This window comes from Rhineura floridana, chromosome 17, assembly GCF_030035675.1.
Source record: "Rhineura floridana isolate rRhiFlo1 chromosome 17, rRhiFlo1.hap2, whole genome shotgun sequence".
In the NCBI taxonomy this organism is placed as follows: Eukaryota; Metazoa; Chordata; class Lepidosauria; order Squamata; family Rhineuridae; genus Rhineura; species Rhineura floridana.
Window position 1 is genome coordinate 3,565,407 of NC_084496.1, and position 18,287 is coordinate 3,583,693.

The 18,287-nt window shown below is 46.7% G+C and overlaps 1 protein-coding gene across 4 annotated transcripts in view; it reads right to left on the reverse strand.

The window, feature by feature from the left end:
- ABAT (4-aminobutyrate aminotransferase) overlaps nt 1-18,287 on the reverse strand; it is a 39,839-nt gene that overhangs the window by 1,973 nt on the left and 19,579 nt on the right. For all 4 annotated transcript variants that reach the window (XM_061599858.1, XM_061599857.1, XM_061599860.1 and 1 more), the window contains 12 exons: nt 16,194-16,291; nt 15,397-15,426; nt 14,159-14,276; nt 11,816-11,865; nt 10,876-10,956; nt 9,662-9,754; nt 8,961-9,023; nt 7,424-7,487; nt 6,821-6,969; nt 5,797-5,934; nt 4,552-4,719; nt 2,710-2,856 (listed from right to left, as the gene is read on the reverse strand). In XM_061599858.1, the coding sequence (XP_061455842.1) occupies nt 2,710-2,856; nt 4,552-4,719; nt 5,797-5,934; nt 6,821-6,969; nt 7,424-7,487; nt 8,961-9,023; nt 9,662-9,754; nt 10,876-10,956; nt 11,816-11,865; nt 14,159-14,276; nt 15,397-15,426; nt 16,194-16,291 (1,199 nt within the window). The remainder of the gene's footprint in view (nt 1-2,709; nt 2,857-4,551; nt 4,720-5,796; nt 5,935-6,820; nt 6,970-7,423; nt 7,488-8,960; nt 9,024-9,661; nt 9,755-10,875; nt 10,957-11,815; nt 11,866-14,158; nt 14,277-15,396; nt 15,427-16,193; nt 16,292-18,287) is intronic.

The following is an 18,287-nucleotide window of genomic DNA, read 5'->3' on the forward strand; positions in this document are numbered from 1 at the left end:
AAGCAGGGAATCAAGTGCAATTTCAAAGCAAACCAAATGTGCAGGCATTGTGTTACGTCTGTTTGGTTGTTTAAGAACATCCAAAGAGCTCGTCTGCTGGATCCGGCCAAAGGCCCATCTAGTCCAGCATCCCGTCCTTACAGCAGCCAACCAGATGCCGCCAGCAGGGGCAAGGAAGTTCAGGCCCGGAGGCCAATGCGGCCCTCCAGGCCTCTCCGTCTGGCCCTTGGGACACTTCCCACACCACGCCCCTCACAGGGCTGGCTTTCTACAACAAGTGTGTTTCGCCTGGCTGGAGTGTGCCCTTGGCCTCTGATCATGCCTCCTGCTTGTCTGGATGGAGAGAGTGTGTGTAGCAACGAGCCAACCCTAGAAAGGGAATGTTGGCATTTGTTGCTCTGGCCACTTCTGCCTCTGGCCCTTCCCGCCACTGACATGCGGCCCTCGGGAGGTCCCATAGAAGGGAATGTGGCCCTTGGGCTGGAAAAGGTTCCCCACCCCTGGCCTCTGGGAAGCCCACAAGAGGGACCATAAAGCAACAGCGCTCTTCCCACTGAGGCATGCTGCTTCCGAGAGTGGGGGGAGAACACAGCCATCGTGGCGAGTGGCTGCTTACAGCCTTATCCTCCGTGGATTTGTCCAATCCTCTTTTAAAGCCATCTGAGTCGGTGGCCATCGCTGCCTCTTGTGGGAGTGAGTTCCACAGTTTAACTTTGCATTGTGTGAAGAAGTCCTTTCTTTTGTCTGTCCTGAATCTACCAACGTTCAGATTCACTGGATGTCCGCAAGCTGTAGTGTTATGAGAGAGGGAGAAAAACTTTTCTCTAACCACTACACCACAAGGCATGGTGAAAGTGGCATGGATGAGTGTTGGACTGGGACCTGGGAGACCGGGGTTCAAATCCCTGTGCAACCATGAAGCTCACTGGGTGACCACGGGCCAGTCACTGCCTCTCAGCCTAACCTACCTCACAGGGTTGTTGTGAGGATAAAATCAGAACCATGTTTGCACGCTACCTTGAGCTCCTTGGAGGAAAGGTGGGATATAAATGTAATAATAAATAAATAAATAAATAATTTTATACACGTCTATCATGTCACCTCTTACTCGCCTTTTCTCTAAACTAAAAATCCCCCAGATGTTGTAAACTTTCCTCTTAAGAGAGTTGCTCCAACCCACTGATCATTCTGGTTGCCCTTTTCTGAACCTTTCCCAGCTACACAATCTTCTTCTTTGAAGCGAGGCAACCAGAACTGTATGCAGTACTCCTAGTGCAGCCTCACTGCAGATGTCTGGAAAAAGGCGTTACGATATGGGCTGTTTTATTTTCAGACCCTTTCCTAATGACCCCTAACATGGAGTTTGCCTTTTTCACAGCTGCTGTTTAGTTATATATGCTACAGCGGGGTTTCAGTATAAACTGTTAGTCTGAATCCAGCTGAATCACAGAGCACAAAGCAAAGCTTTGCATGCACTGCGATGACTGGAGGAGAACAGCTTTGTTGACACCATGCTGAGTAAATGGAGCTAGCACCTTCTTTACTGTAGGTGAGAACAGGAGGTACTAGTGGTGCAAAACGTTTATTGCACTGTGCTACACCACTGGAGAAGGCAGGGTTTTGTTTGCACCCGGCCGACTGGAGGGGATTGCATGTCACTTGCACCACACGCTGACTGGAGGCAGAAATGTTTGGTTTGTGGCAGAGTGTACACAGCCACATCCCCAGCATTCACAGTAATAAGCAGTTTCCAGAACTGCACCACATCAAAGCACAGACACAGTGAGTTCTGCAAGCTTTCTTGTATCAGAGTTCATGTAAAACAAAGATGGGAAACCACTGGCCCTCTAGATGTTGCTGGACTACAACTCCCATCCTCACTGGCCACTGGCTAGGCTGTCTGAGGTTGATGGGAGTTGTAGTTCAGCAGCATCTAGAGGGCCAGTGGTTCCCTTCCCTTGAGGTCAAGCTTGCCCTAGACAAGACATCACCGTCTCCGGTCACTGTGTGATGCAAATAAAAAGCTGTCACCTCCTCCAAGTTTGGGCTGTGATTGTAACTGAATCCCATATTGAGAACTAAGCAAATATATAGTTGGGTTCCACTGAAATAGTTTAGTTACCACTGAAAGCTGGTTTTGCTTTCCTGCCCTCATAATACAGCCAGGATAAAATTAGTGCCATGTCAAAATCTGTCTCCCAGTTTTTCAAAAGTTTCCCTTCTCTGCAAAACAGGCTTGCATTCTGATGCCTCGTTCTTGGGGCACTATAGAATTTCTTGTGAATTTCAAACTGTACTGTTGCAAGGCGGCCAGGGGTGTTATATGTGTGTGTTCTTATTTCCAGTAAACGGTTTTCCAGCACTCTGCAGCTTTCCCGGCTGCCCACACTTCCTGATCTGAAAAAGTCCTGTTGGAAGAGCTTTAATTGCAGTGCGGAAAGCCAGGGAAGCTGTAAGGTGTGTAGACCGCTGGGGAAATGATTTGTGGAATGAAAAGAAAGGAGGCTCACAAACACCCCTCGGTCACCTCAAAAGTAAGGTAAGTGCATCAAAACTCTGCACCCCACCCATGAGAATTTCATCGAAATTTTATCTTTCCTTTGATAATTTTTGAACACAATTTCTTTTCTCATTCACTGACATAGCATGGCCAAAAAAACTGCAGGATAAATTTTTGGCACAGCGCTAGAAAAAAATCTCTGCACATACCTGTAAATCCAGCAGTCCTGTCAACAGCGCCTTCCCTGAATGAACTGCATTGTTCAGAAGGTCCTCTCTTTTTATTACGTTAATGACTTCTGCGAGCAGGAGGTTCTTGGAGGGGTCCCCCAGCCACGTGTTGAAAATCCGATATGGCTGCAGGATGGATGCATGGAGGGTGAGAAGAAAAGAAGAGAGAAAACAATGGGGATTGTAACGAATGCTTAGCAACATGCTTCAATACTTTCAACGAACAGCAATACAGGCTAAGAAGAGATGCCTTGCATGTCTTTCCTCCTTGATCCATCAAGACAACTGAAGGAGACCTTTGTCCTCCAGTCAGACTCTTGCCCACTGTTAAAGCAACAGCTTTGACTGCCACTATGCACTTCAATGGAGTTCAGTGCTGTCCATTTACACCTCTAATGCTCCTTGAACAGAGCCGCCAGGTAGTCTGCAGGGTGACATATTGCAGGGGCTAAAAAACAGCTGCACAGATATTTGTAGCGCAGCATGTGGAATAAAATGAAAGTTCCCTTGAACAGGGATGATGATTCGACGGGTGTGTCTCTGGATTATAGAGCAGATGACATCCTATTGCCGGGGAGAACTTAGCACTCCACCAGGGCTAAGCCAGGTTTCCTTTTCACCCACATTAAAAATATCTTGAAAGGGAGCATCCAAATTCAGACCAGGGGCAAGATTGACCAGCGGATGATCAATATATGAAGGCTAGTCTGGAAACCAAAGCTCTGATTTTTCTTGGTGGGTTGGGGCAAGTAACAGAGGGAACTGGGGGAAGTTCAGCGTTTGACTTTCTAAACAGAGTCATACTAGGCTGCAGAAGATGAGAACATCAGAAGAGCCTGCCTGCTGGGTCAGGCCAAAGGGGGCCCACCTAGTCCAGCATCCAGTTCTCACAGTGACCAACCAAATGTCCCAGGGGTAAACAGAAGTGTAGTGGCAAATTCAGAAGGGCAAGGTCCCTTCATGATAGTCACGCCATGCCCCTGCACAGCCATGCTCCCTTTTCCACCTTCCCTCGTCTCCTTTGCTCTCTGTGTCATCTCCAAGTCCACACTCCACTACAACATCTCCGTTCACTCTAATTGGCTCCAATCAGCACAAAAGGACAAGGATTCTTCTTAGTGGCTAACACGTTCCCCTTTCATGTTGATTGGCTTATACACAGAGACATGGCTGGGACTCTGCTCCCCCAAAAGTAAGGGGTCTATGACCCTCAGTGACCCTGGATGACTACACTCCTGGTGGGAAGCCTCCAAGCTCTCTCGCTGTGGCTTTCCAAGGACTGGTCTTCACACTGCCCTGGAAGGTGCCACTTAGCACAGGAGTGGGCGGAGTGGCGGCGGCGCTTGCCTGACCTCCCATCACCAGCATCGCTGCAGCTTATCGGGAGGCAGCGGTGGCGAGGTGGCTGCATGCTTGGTGTCATGCAAATGCACCGGCAGAGCCAATCCAGTGGGAGGGAAGAAGCTTTTGCAACTCAAGAGACACGTTCCTTTCTGGACAACCTTCCAGGGGCCACATGCCAGAGGCGGGTGTGGCCAGAGGCAAACGTAAGTAGAGCAATAAATGCACATTTTACTTTTGTACAGTAGGCTGGTTTCTGCACGCACTCGCACACACACCTCCCTGTCCTCCCTCTGAGCAAGCAAGCGGCAGGCTTGGGGTTCAAGAGGAACGTTCCAGCCAGGCAAAAACGTTCCAGGACGGTGCAAAGCAGGGCTGGCTCGGGAAGGCGCACAGCCCGGGGAGAGTCCCAAGGGCCAGGCAGAGTGGCTTGGAGGGCCGCATTTGTCCCCCAGCCCTACGCTCCCCTCCCTGACTTACAGCGTTGGCCCGGAATTCCTCCTTGTGGAAAAACCCGCCCGTCATCATTTTCTTGCTGAAAGTCAGCACGTCGGCCGCGTCGTCGAGGCCCCAGTGTTCGTGGGCCCAGAACTTGCCAGTGCACCCGCCTCCTGTCTGCACTTCATCCACCAGGAAACCGCAGCCGTGCTGTTCAGAGAGATTGGACGACGTTAGAATGCTTTGAGCACAGAAATGGGAGCTCTCTGGGGGAGGGAGGGGATGAGTTGAGATGGGGAGAAAAGTTCCCCTGCTCTCTTCCCCTGTAATGACTGCATAAGAGAGTGGGGTTCTGGTGGCCCCGAGGTCAGTGGAGAAGCAAATCTGCTCTGGGTTTTAGACTGAGCAATCAAGGGGCTGTCCAAGGTGCTGACGCTTGTTTTCCCCAAAGGAGTTTCAGCACTTTGGACAGCTCCTTGAAATTTCAGGCTAAAACCCAGAGCGGATTCGCTGCCCCACTGACTTCAGTGGTACTGGCCTCCACAGATGAGCATGAAGGATCTGGGTCTGGGTTTCCAAATCCCACCGCTAGATTTTCTGCGTAGTCCCAAGGAAGGGTGGGTGCTTCCAGCAGGGGCTTAATACTTCAAATGGGTTGTTTAGATATTGCAAAGAGCGCATTTACTGGATTTTTAAATCTGGATTAAATGGGGGGGGGAGTTGGCAGTTAGGAGGCTCCAGCTAGTGCAGAATGTGGCTGCTAGGTAGGTAAGTGGGGCAGCCCAATGGGACCAAGGATCAGTGGTCCTGAAAGCTCTGCATTGGCTGCAGGTGAGCTACCGGGCCCAATTTGAGATGTTAGAACTAGCATACAAAGCTCTAAATGGCCTCAAGGCCCTGCAGACATCCAAAATTATCTGCTCCCTTTGCAAATATGAGACGCTGGCAATGGGTTCAGGGCACTGACCAGGAAACCTGAAGTTTTTGCAAGGCGGATCCAAATAATTATGGTGTTTTCATTGGGTGTGTGTCAGCCCTTGCATCGAAGCCCTTGCTTGATCGTGCTGTCTGTTTGGGACATGTATCTGCAACAGCTTTTTCTCCTGCCATACTTCAGAAAAAGCAGGTGATCCTTTATTTCTGTGGATACTGCAGCTTTCCTGTTTTGCAAAGACCGGATATCTGATTTTACTGAATAATGGGAGTGGATTTGCAGATCCCTCACCATAATTCAAAATCCCCCACCACTGATGGAAAATCTCCCGTTTTAAATTCAACTTTACCAACCTTTCTGGAGATGTCCCTCAACTTTCTGAAGAAGTCATCAGAAGCGTGGTTGTCACCGCCTTCCGACTGAATTGGCTCAACAATGATCCCTGCAACAATTTTCTTCTTTTTCCTGTATTTGACAATCAAATCTTCCACCTGTATGTTCAGTATTGAAAATTTCAATTATTTTTTTACCTTTAAAAGCAACAGGTGGTTTATATTTTCCTCTCACCACAATTAAATATAACAGCAAACTATATTTCAAAGCCAAAGTCAACTGCATAATTTGGGATTTTTATCCCAAATGAATGTCACACAACGAACGCACACTGACTAGTTCATTTATGTCTGTTTGTATTAAGTATAAATTTGCAGAAGTTCATTTGAAGAAAGATGTACAAGAGGCTGCCGGTGCTTGAAAAGTGCTGCGTCTTTGCCTGTGTGAGTTGATTTTAAACTGCACTGGCAAGAATATTTCCGCTGACATCTCTGTGACATCACGATTGACAGGTGGGGGGGGCCTTGCCCACCTGTCAGACTTGGCTTGCAAGGTGGGTGGGGCAAATAAAAGGTCCAGATCCATACCCCTGTCCTAAACAATAAAATCATAAACAATGCCAGGAAAATAACATAAATATAGGTCAGTACTCCCACGGTGACTGATGGTATACATGGAGAATGTCACTACCCTGGGGTGGCTTGTGTGAACGAGAAGGTTTCCTTTGTGTTCTGTTCCTTGTACGCCACTTACAGATTACCGTAATTAAGCGGCACGTAACTTTCCTAACTAAATTACAACAAAATGTAAAAATAGTTAGCATGTATCTTTTTATCAGTGAGGAGCTGCAAGCACCAAAGATATATACAGTTTTAGGGGTTTTATTTTGTATTTTTATTTTAATGATATTGTTTTTATGTTCTACGCTGCTTGGAGATTTTCTAAAAATATAAAGCGGATTATGATAAACACTTTTAAATAAAGAATCAATCAATCAGCCTAGGAGGCGGTGCCAGGTTTGGGAAGGCTGCTGGGAGACCTCACCTCCTCTAGACAGCGGGCCTCTTCCTGTTCATTTTCTTTCACAAACTCTTCCAGCGGGTACTTCAGCCTTGGAAACGGAGCAATTGGCCAGTCAAAAGAGGGGATGTCCAGTTTGTGAATGGCTTTGGAATGTGTGGCAGCCAAGCACCCTGCACAAAGGGGCAAAAACAATCACCACCACAACACACAAAATGTTTATTTATTTATTTACTTATTTCCAAAAAGTGTCTATCCTGCCCATTTTTCAGAAGAAATCCGTGGTGGCTGTCAATAACAACAACAGAAACAACAGTTATAGAATCTAAAACAATTAAAAACGCAAAATGTGAGCGAAGCAATGTGACATTCCCCCCTCTCATGGATCAACACCAACCAGGCAGCAGTTAGCAGCGGCATTGTAACGATGATGCAGGGTGGGCGGTCCTTCGCCATGGCCAATCAGAATTTGGTTTAGCCTGCCCCCTAGTGATCAGTGAAGGCCACACCCATGATGTTAGCACTACTGATCAGAAAGACCAGGGAGAAGAATATGTGCAGTGCAAAGGCGCAAAGCAGCCCCCAACTCACCTTACCCAAGAGCTCAAGTCTTAAACTTAATCTTACCCATGGTTCTGCCGTGAAATCCACCCATAAAGGAAAGGATGCTGTATTCAGGGCAGCCTGGTGGCTGAAAGAAAAGAAAAGACTCAGATGACCTTATTCATTGAGTGTTTGCGCTGATTTGCTTGCGCAAAGGTCACGCGGGGTTAGACTGGGTGGTATTCAACTACGTCCTACTCACTGAAATTAATGAACCTGAGTTAGACATGTCCATCAACTTAAATGGGTCTACTCTGAGTAGGATTAGCACTGAAACCACCCATTACATCTGGCCGTTACGGAGCATTTGTTCCAATTCGGTTATGAGCCGGTTAGACAACAATGAACAGTCATCTTGCATTTCTCCTGATCTGCTTTGCAGGGTGTTCACACGTGTTCCTTGTATTTCTTATAACATTGCATGTATTTCATTGTACTTTCAGTTCCGTAGATGAGAATGCAAACTGTAATACAAGGGGTTCTGCTCAGAGCCGACCCACTGATGTTAATGGGCCCGAGATAGTTATGCCCAATCACTTCAATGGGTCTACTCTGAGTAGAAGTTCACTGGATGCCCCCCAATCTGTAAGAAACAAGAGTGGCAATACCAGTACAATATGAACATTAAAAACCAATCTGAATGTTAACCCCCTCTGCTGCTTCCTCCTGCTCTTCCTCCACGCTGCAAATACTTTCCACTCTTTCCCAGTGCTTGCCCTCTCTCTGTCTCTTCTGGTCTGTCCCCCTCACCTTCCGGGTGGACCACTGGGTTCTAACAAAAGTGGAGCAGCCATTGCTCCCACCATCCATAGATACACTGCGGACCACCGGAATTATTATTTATTATTATTAATATTTTATTTATTACATTTATACCCTGCCTTTCTTTTCATGAAACTGAAGGCGGCTTACATATGGTTCCCAGGCAGTCTCCCATCCAGGCACTGACCAGACCTGACCCTGCTTAGCTTCAGCAGGGAGCTGGCCTTAGGTGCCTTCAGACCACAGCCTGGGACCTATGGCTATGGGTTTGTGGTCTGCAGACCACTGTTTGGGAACCCTGCTGAGCTTGGTGATGTATAAGACAGCTTCCTTGGCTCCTGTCACATTTGCAGTCCTAACCTGGAGACGGTTTCTTGTGTGCGCATGTCCTATAGATATTCAAGGCTGCTGTTCTTTCATATTGTAATTTTTGCCATTTTAACCAATGCTCTATTTTATGGTCGTTTTGTTGATTTTGTGTTGTTAGCTGCCCTGGCTTCCAGAACGGAAGGAGAGCAGGGTATGAAAATATTACACAAACAAGCAAACAAACACAGCGAACTCGGCTGAAAGTATTTGCAGCGTAAAAGAGAGAGCAAGCGGAAGCAGCAGAGGGGGTTAATATTCAGATTGGTTTTTAATGTTCACATTGTACTGGTATTGCTGTTTTTGTTTCTTACAAAGCTAAACAGAGGCCACATGCAAGAAAGATCCCTCCCACGGTATGCGCCTTCTAGGCTGATCCTATATGTAAGAACCCCAAAGGCCCCACCAGACGATCCACATGCCACTTCCTTACCTGATTGATCATGCATGTCTCCAGTTCTTCCTTGGTGATGCTGTTACGCCCTCTTTCTTTATTCTGGAAAACAAAGCGGTTTCCCGTTAAGCTTCCAGGGTCAGAAAAACATTCCAGAATTCCTGGACCTAAAGGGTGGTTCCAGACTACCTGTTTATTAAGGATTCATCCTGATTCCCCCCCCCCATGAGATTAGACGACATTGGCTATTTTATGAGCATCCATCCCGATTCCAACTCACATCAGCTGTAGTCTGGGATGATGGGAGTCATAGCCCAATATCATCTGGAAGGCACTAGGTTTTAGGAGTCTGGCACAACAAGATCATCCTCAAAAGGCCTCCTCTCTATCCCACCAGTTAAAACAGCCAGACTGGTGAGGACTAGGGAGTGGGCTTTTTCAGTTGTGGCTCCCACTCTGTGGAATTCCCTCCCAAACGATCTCCACCACGCCCCGGCTATGATGAGCTTCCGCCGGGCCTTGAAGACCTGGCTCTTCAGACAGGCTTTTGGGGTGGGTTAGGTTTATTATTACTGTTGAGATTTTAATGTTTTGATTTATTTGTACGTTTTTATTCTGTACGTCGCCCAGAGTGGCTGGACAACCAGCCAGATGGGAGACTAATAAATCTAATAAATAAATAAATAAATAGACGCTACGGAGCTAGATGGAATGATTTGGTATAATACAGTTTTACTCACCCTGTACCACATGAATATGGTTTTGAAGGCATTTTCGTTCGAGCAAGATCCACAAGACATGGTGATAACCTGAGGTAGACCTTTAGGAGCCACCTGTCAACGAGGGCAAAAACGAAAAGCAGCAGAAATATTTATTATGTAATGAAAAGTATTATGAGTATCATGGATACGTTACAGCTAGTTTACAGTGCATGCAAAAACATGCACATCTTTGTCTTTGCTCCCCACTGGGAGCCTTCATGGTCATCTTTTCGGCGCCAAGTAAAGACATTCTTTTTCTCCCAGGCATTTAATCGATTGAGATGATGTTTCATTTTCAATATGCTGCCAAAACCTTCCTGTGGCTGCGTGGGGTTGCTCTTGCTATTGTTTGGTTGTTGTTTGTTATGGTTTTTTTGTTTTATTTGTTTTTATTTTAACATTGTGTACGTTGCTTGGGGACCTTCAGCTATCAAGAGACTAATAAATAATAATAATAATAATAAATTGTTATTGCTGTTAATGTTACATTTTTTATGGAACAAGTTATAAATAAACTGTTTTTTTTAAAACAACAACAACACAGCCTGGGTGTAAGATGTTAATTTCTATACCACTGCATTTCTAGTCTTTATCATAGAGCTCCAGGAATGCCAGAATGGCCTGGCTTTTTGTTGCTTATTTTTCTTTTTGGCATTAGAAGACGGAAATATTGGGAGGTGGAAGAAAGGTGGGGCAGCTGAGTTCTCCCTGCAGATCTTCAAGACATAATCTGTGTTGATTTAAGTTGGGGTGGGGAACTTTTATCAGACCAAGGGCCACATTCCTTTCTGGGCAACACTCTGGGGGCCACATGGCAGTGATGGGCAGGATCAGAGAGGCAAAAGTGGGTGGAGCAAACTCGGGGCGTGACGCAGGGCTAGTGAGGGGTGTGGCCTGTAGAGAGGAGATGAGGACTGTGGAGAGTCCTGAGAGTCAGAGAGCTCTTTTGACCCCCAGGCCTGATGTTTCCCACCCTTGATTTATGTGATTAAGGGCACACCCGAAGAACTATTCTCAAAGGAGACAAATGTGCCCCCACAACTCGTCTTGTGCTGGTCCCCAACCTCTGCCTATTGCAGTCAGCAACAAAAAATTTTTAAAACCACACTAAACGGTCCCCACATTATTTGTTGCACATTTAAATTAGTAGATCATCCAACACCGGACAATGTGTCTGCCGCCGTAACACCTACCGAGAGCAGCGACTCCTTTAGCTTTTCGGCAAAGTTTTTTGGGGGCAAAATCCCCAGGGCAGGCCTGTTGACGAAGGTACTCTGAAAGACAACACAGGACGTTTGGAGTCAGTATTAGCATCACAGCCTTTGCCAACCTGCTGCCCTCCAGATGTTTTGGCCTACAGCTCCCCCATCAGCCCCAGGCAGCACAAAACAAAACATCTTTTTTAAAAAAAAATATTAAAAACATTTTTAAACGCATCTTAAAAAAGAATTACAGCGCAGATGCAGACTGGGACAATTGTTGGAGGAGGAAAGTTAAAGGAGGGCCAAACTGGACAAGATAGGGGCCATTCACCCACAAGGGGCAGCAGACCACAGATCTGAAGGCCCCCTGGCTCAATCCCTAGAGAATCCAGCCAGGTGGGCACTACCTGTAGCCGAGAAAAGCAGAGGGGCAACTGTGATTGGAAAGGATAGGCAGAAACCCAGAGGTGGGGCTTGGGGGCTTGAAGGCCAGATATGGATTGTGTGCCATCCATAACAGAGCTCAGGTTCTCCAGTTCCTAGAGAGAAAGGGGGTTGGACTTGATGGCCTCATAGGCCCCTTCCAACTCTACTATTCTGTTATTCTATGAAAGGAAACCCTGGCTATTTCCCAGAAGCAAACTCCACCATGCATTTTCCAACACCGGAGGAGAAAAAAGTACTCAGCAGGCAATATTTCATGACGCTGGTCAACAAAGAAATGAGTCTCAACAGGGACAGGACTTGCTTCAGCGACTCAGGCAGCGGTGGCGAACCTTTGGCACTCCAGATGTTGCTGAACTCCAATTCCCATCATCCCCAGCAATCATGCCCCATCAGCAGGGATGATGGCAGTTGTGGTTCAGCAACATCTGGAGTGCCAAAGGTTTGCCACCCCTGGACTAGGGTGTGTTTTGAAGAAGCTCCTTACCAGGTTCTGAGGCTGCTGCAAGAGTTTTATCAGAGATGGATGGTTGTAACCTGGAACAAGAGACAGAGAAAAGTTCTAAAGGCTTTCGAGGAACCCCATCAACTTAAAAACTAATAACACGTCCCAGGAGCATCTAAGTGCTCTTGACCCACTGTGCACATTTTAGAAAAAAAGAAGGGTTAACTGATCCTGGAATAGCTAAAATGGATTAAAAGTATTGCAGTATTAACCTGCAAAGTCACAAGAAAGGATGTCCGTGTGTCCCATTACCACCCAAAATGACCCTACATTATATTGATGACACATTCGCCCACAGCAGTTAAGAGCGTCTGGAACATTCCATGAAATCACAACAGCTCAGCCAGCAGCAACCCACTGATGTCCTGCGCACACAGAGGTTGCAAGCTCAGGGTAACAACCCCATTTTACACAACCTCTGATATTTCTGTTTTGTTGACGGCTTGCAGGGCCTTCACTGGTGCTCTTCCAAAGCCATCATGAAAACAACGCAGACACAGCAAGTACACACCAGCCAGCCAAAAAAAAAAAACACCTGGCACACTCTGTGGTCATTAATCTGCATTCCTGCCCTTTGGGGGCTTGGAGCTTTGCCTGTTTCTACTTTCTTTGCAGCTCTCCTTGCAAGGCTTACATAAAGGCTAACCTACTTTCTCCAGCATTTGGAAAGTTCCTTCCGTTGTCTTTTGCTCAATTTTGCTTACCACCGCAGCTTTAGACCAGAATATAGCTTTAGGACCAATGCTAGCTCAAATTCAGGGCTTGCAGCCAAAAAGGCCTGTCTGGTGAGTTCAAATCAGCCCCCCCCCCTTTGCCACCCCCTCCATCTTTTCCTTTTTTCCTCTGTTGGAAAGAAGATCCTGATTTTGGGGTTTTCCACAGTCCTCCTGACAGATAGGTTATTTATTTTGTAAAGACATAACTTTTTGCCAAGGCTTACCCTGCTGCATGAACCTGGGCCCTGTCTCAATTTGCCTGAACACCCCTCCCCCAAATTCTTCCTTTTATATGCTTTTACACCATTGTTTTATGTTGTCTTATCTTGTTTTATGATACCGTTTATTATCGTTTTAGGTTGTATACCGCTTAAGAGATTTTTTCAGTATTAAAATGCTTCTAAATAAATAAAGTTATTTGCCTTAGCCACCGTCCATAGCGATTTCTGTGCAAAGTACAATCACGCACACACTCACAGAGAGAGAGAGAGAGAGAGAGAGAGAGAGAAAGAGAGAGAGAGAGAGGCCAAACTAAAATAAAAACTACACACAATCTAGAACTCAGAGGGTATCATCGTGGCCCTTATTTTAATTGTAGGGATTTTGTGGTCTTCACTGATACCAGCTTATCTTGATCCACAAGGAGAAAAACTCACATCATACTCATCTGAATGCCCAGAATGAGATGATGATAATAGGGGGATTAACACAAATCTCTGTACAAAGAGCGATATAGCAGTACATGAAGCAATGTTTCTGCATTACTGTCTCCACATGAGCACATATGATTTTGGAATGGAGTTTTCATAATATGACCCTCAAGTGCTGCTGATGGAGACCAGCAGTATTTCTCTGCTCCCAGAGCTTTGCTTCCTTCACCTATTCTTCACTCATCCAGTTGCTACTCTCTTACACCACCTTGCTTCTGGCCTCCTGCCTCACCCTTCCACACATTTTCTCCATGACCAGTACCCAAAAGCACTCCTCTTGCCAACAGAACACAAGCCTCCTTGCCTCCAAGTGGTGCATTTTTTCCTTCACCAACCTGATCTCTCCCTCTCCTCACAGAAGCAGCGACATTTGCACATTATGTCACTTGACGCATCCACCTTGAGCAGCTGGAGTGCTCATGAATGTTCCGTGGCATTACAACAGCCCAAACGGCAAGCCCTTTGGTATCCAGTGGAACCTCAAGGCAACAATGTAACAACCTAAGTAGCTTGATTGCTTCCACCTATTTCACTGATTCGATTCTGCTGCTTCCATTAAGCACCAGCATCCTTCTAGCTCCTTCAGAGGACACTGAAAAAGGAATGCCAGCCTTGCACTGCAGGACCAGAGCATCCAGTCCAGTGCCCTGTTTTGAAACATAACCGGCCAGAAGTTATTTGTTCCTGTGGCTGTTATATTCAGAGGTAGACTATCCCTGTACATGGAGGCTCTACTTAGCCATCATGGCTAAAAAGCTGTCAGCAAACTTCTACAACTCTGCCCCACCCCAAATGATCCAACTGCTTTAAAACAAATAAACAAAAAACAGTGAATAGCCAACACCACATCTCTAAGGAGGGAGCTAGGTCTCCCACAAGAGGTAATTCTCTTGGCTCACCTATTGGGATGGAAGAGATCTGAGAGTAGAGATCCAACATGCGGTTCCCATCAACGTCGACCAGGTAGTTCCCCCGACTTTCCTCATAGTTGCAGAAAAAGTGCACGGCTTCTGCGTTCTAGAAGGAACAGAAGAAAACAGGTGAGGCTTGACTGCACCCAAAGGCCAAAACTGCTCAGGCCCTTCCTCGGGAAAGGCAACTTCCAGTTTCTAAAAAGGACCCAAGGAGGCAACAGCCATGGCAACGGCCATTTGTCCGCTTTCCCCGTCTTCCCGAGCCATCGCTATCCTCCTCTACTTCTTCCCTGGGAGGGCCTTGAAGTTTAGGGCCAACCTGTGTGTAGTGTTCTTAATTCATATTTTATTACTTTTTAAAATTGTGCGTAAAGTGGTCACTTTTTGTTTTGAATAAACAGGCGTTATGGGGCCCTAATTTGCAGTGTGCCCCCACTCCAGATTGGGGTCCCACACCCGTTTCCTGCTGAAAATTGTCACATGCATACCGACAGAGCAACCTGTGGTTTACTGTTGCATCAGGGAACCTCCACCCCGCAGGCCTAATCAGGCCAACCAAACCTCCTCATTTGACCCACGAGGCCATCTTGGACAAGCCACACTCATATCATCATACAGGACGTCAGGTGTGGCGCAGGGAAAGATGGGGCTGAGCTGAAAGGGGGTTTGCAGGCTCCTGGGCAAAGCTCCGTGCCCAACGTTTTGCAAGCAGGGATAATCAGCTGATCACCAGGGCCCGTAAAGCGCATTCCCTTTGCCTGCATGGTTTGATTTCAAACCCTGCAGGCAAAAATAAGGGTCAGCGCATTTCATTGTGACATCAGGTGATTGACAAGTGGCTGCCTCCGCCCACCTGTCAAACATGGCCCGTCAGTGGTATGAGAGATAAGGATCCATCCCATTGGCTGGATCCGGTCCCCCCCCCAACCCTGGTTTACTGCAAACAGCACCTTTAACGCAAACAACAGCCAGGGGTGTTTTCAGCAGGAAGCTGGCAGAAAGCCCCAATATGCAGCGTCTTCCCAATTCAGGGTCTCTGGGCTGCTTTCTCCCTTCAAAATTAATGTGGCCCGCTTTTTAAAGAAGAATGAACGTTCTCATCACAACAGAGGAAGCCACAGTTGGCATGCTTCATGGTATTCTTACGAGATTCTGTGGGGAAGGGTTTGGGGGCAAAGACGGAAGACTGTTATTATCTCTACACATAAAACAGGGGAAATTACCTGAATTCCATTCAACTGTTTCATTAATTCCTGAAAGGAAAGGAAAGAAGTACTATAAATGTAAGTAGTGAATCTTCTGGCTTAAGAAAGCGGAACTGGTAGGCTCTCCGACACTGGAGGCATTCAAGAGGCAGCTGGACAGCCCCTTCTCAGGGGCACTTTAAGTTGGATTCCTGCATTCAGCAGGGAGTTGGACTCCATGGCCTTATAGGCCCCTTCCAATGCTACAATTCTATGATTTTCAGCATGACGCTGCTTTGATGGGCAGGGGTGGAGAGGACAGGGGCCATAGCTCAGGGGCAGAGCATCTGCTTTGCATGTGAAAGGTTCCAGGTCTGGTCTCAAGAATCTCCAATTAAGAGGGCCATAGGTTAGCAGGCCTGCAAAAAGTCCTGGTCCCGAAATTTCTGAGCAAATTTCCTTAAACATACCCTGTCTTGGCACAATTTATGTGGAACTTTTTGCTGTCTGGAATAATTTATTCCTGGTTGTGTTGGCCATGGGGAATTGGAATGCGTTATGCACAGCAGCGAAGTCCCGTCTTCTGAAATTCATCAGGCATGGCCCCATCATGATTTCACATCTCAAGAGCCACCTGGGCCAGAAATCTGATTTTTAACATTTATTTTGCTTAGCTCAGTGCAGCCTAGCAGTAGAATGACCAGGAAAGAGCAAAGCGGCTGTGCGCTCCTCTTTGGAGCCCATGTGCTAAGCCACAGTCTGGCTTAGTGTGACGGGCAAACCAGAACACTGGGGGGGGGGGCTTGAAAGACGGTTGCCTGGATGCATCGGTTTACCCTAGATTTTGGCCCGGGGACTTCTGTCTTCATGAGAGGCCCATCATAGTCAAACTCCACATCGACTTTAGCTGCCGCTTGACTGATTCCTTTCTGCCCTGCAAAGAATATAAAGTTAACCCATTAAAGTCTTTTTTTAAAATTCATTTTATTAATTTTCAAAGCAAACAAAATACAAACATAACCAACAAAATGACACAAAATAATACACTAGGTAGATTGTAATCATATTGCTTATAAAGATTACATTTTGATTATCCATAGTAACTTGTGTTAATAATTTATTACTAAAGTCGTTTTTAGATTTTTAAGGCTGCAACCCTGAAGATTCTTACTAGCATGGGCGTTCGCAGGATTTTTTTCCAGGTGGAGATGAGCAAAGTAAAACACTGAAATGGGATAGTTTCTCTCTCTCTCGCACACACCCATACACTTAAAAAGAATAGTGCCCTGGACTCCAACTCCCATCAGCCCTAGCAGTCAGCATTGTCAAAGTAGCCAGAATGTGTGTAGTCCAGTTCCAGTGAGGGAAGAGTAAATTGTCACACAGGAAACATTGTCTCACACAGGCACTAAGGGAAGAAGTAACTTTGTGGTGCAGATGGAGGACCCATGAGAGGAATGGCAGGAGTCTTTTCCCAGTCCTACTTGGAAATGTCAGGGATTGAACCTGGAACCTTTTGCATGTAAAGCGGATGCTTTGCCACTGAGCTACAGCCCTTCTCTATGTTTAGAAAGAAACAAACCAAAGGCCAGATATAGCTTGTGGCATGGTGCGGGGAGGAGCACAGCAGGGACTTTTGAGCAGCATGCATTGGCATGCTGCTCATCCATGGTAAGCTATAGTTAAACATTAACTATGGTTTAAAGTAACGTGCGAACCAGGTCGATGTATAGATCATTTAAAGTATTATGGAATGATGGACCTATTTCGGGTATATAGAAAACAGTTGCGTTGGACTTGAGGACAGAGGAAACCTGTGTTTAAATCTGTTCTGCTATGAAGCATACCGGGTGGCTTTGGGCCAGTTGTTTTCTCCAGGCCTAACCTACCTCACAGGGTTCTTGTAATGGGGATAATATGGAATATTCTGTGAGCACCACCCTAAGCTCCTTGGAGGAAATGCCCATCATTTTTCAAATATATAGATTTTATGGATGTAATACATGACAGATGTCCCCCCCTCCCCCCTTTGAGATTTTTACGAAGAGCCACAAAAAGTTCCATGGCTGGAGAGAACATGGATTTTCCCCAAGAGGTTAGACTGCCCTTTTGCTAAAGGGTTCTTCACAGTCACAGGAGCAACAGCCAAGCCAATCGGAGCTGTGTAGCAAGTAAACAGTTCTTGTACAACATTCTGGAAAAATGAGCCTTATTTATTAGATGCCCGAAGAGTAACACGAGACTCTCCAGAGGCTGAACAAGATGCAGGAGGAGGCAGTTTGCAGCTGATGATCCCAGCCTCTTCCCAGCCCCAAGGAATGTAAAAGCCTCTTCTTCAAAGGCCATAAGTGTGAATGGAAGATTTCAGACCCTGGAATAGCCGGCTTTGCTCACAGAATGACATTTCACAGAGGAGCATGAGAATCTCTGCCTTATACAGAGTCAGATGGTCGGTCCAACTAGCGCAATGTACTCCACACCAGGAGTGGAGAACTAAGGGCCACATTTCCTTCTGGGGGCCACATGCCAGTGCTGGGAGGGGCCAGAGGCAAAAGTGGGTGGAGCAACAAGTGTAAACTTTACTTTTATACAGCAGGCTACTTTCTACACACACTCTCCATCCAGGCAAGCAGAAGGCATGGTCAGAGTCCAAGGACACATTGCAGCTGGGCAAGAATACTCAAAGAGGGTGCGAAACAGGGCCGGTGTGTGGCCTAAGGAGAGGGCCAGAGAAACAGGCTTGGAGGGCAGCATTTGGCTACTAGCCCGAGCTTCCCCCACCCCTGCACTACACTGACTGGCAGAGACACTCCAGGGTTTCTGATTGGAGGCATTCCCAGCCCAACCTGGAGATGCCACTGGGGACTGAACTTGGTTCTGCATGCAAGGCTGATGCCCGACTGAGCCTTCCATTGGCTACAAAGCCTAAT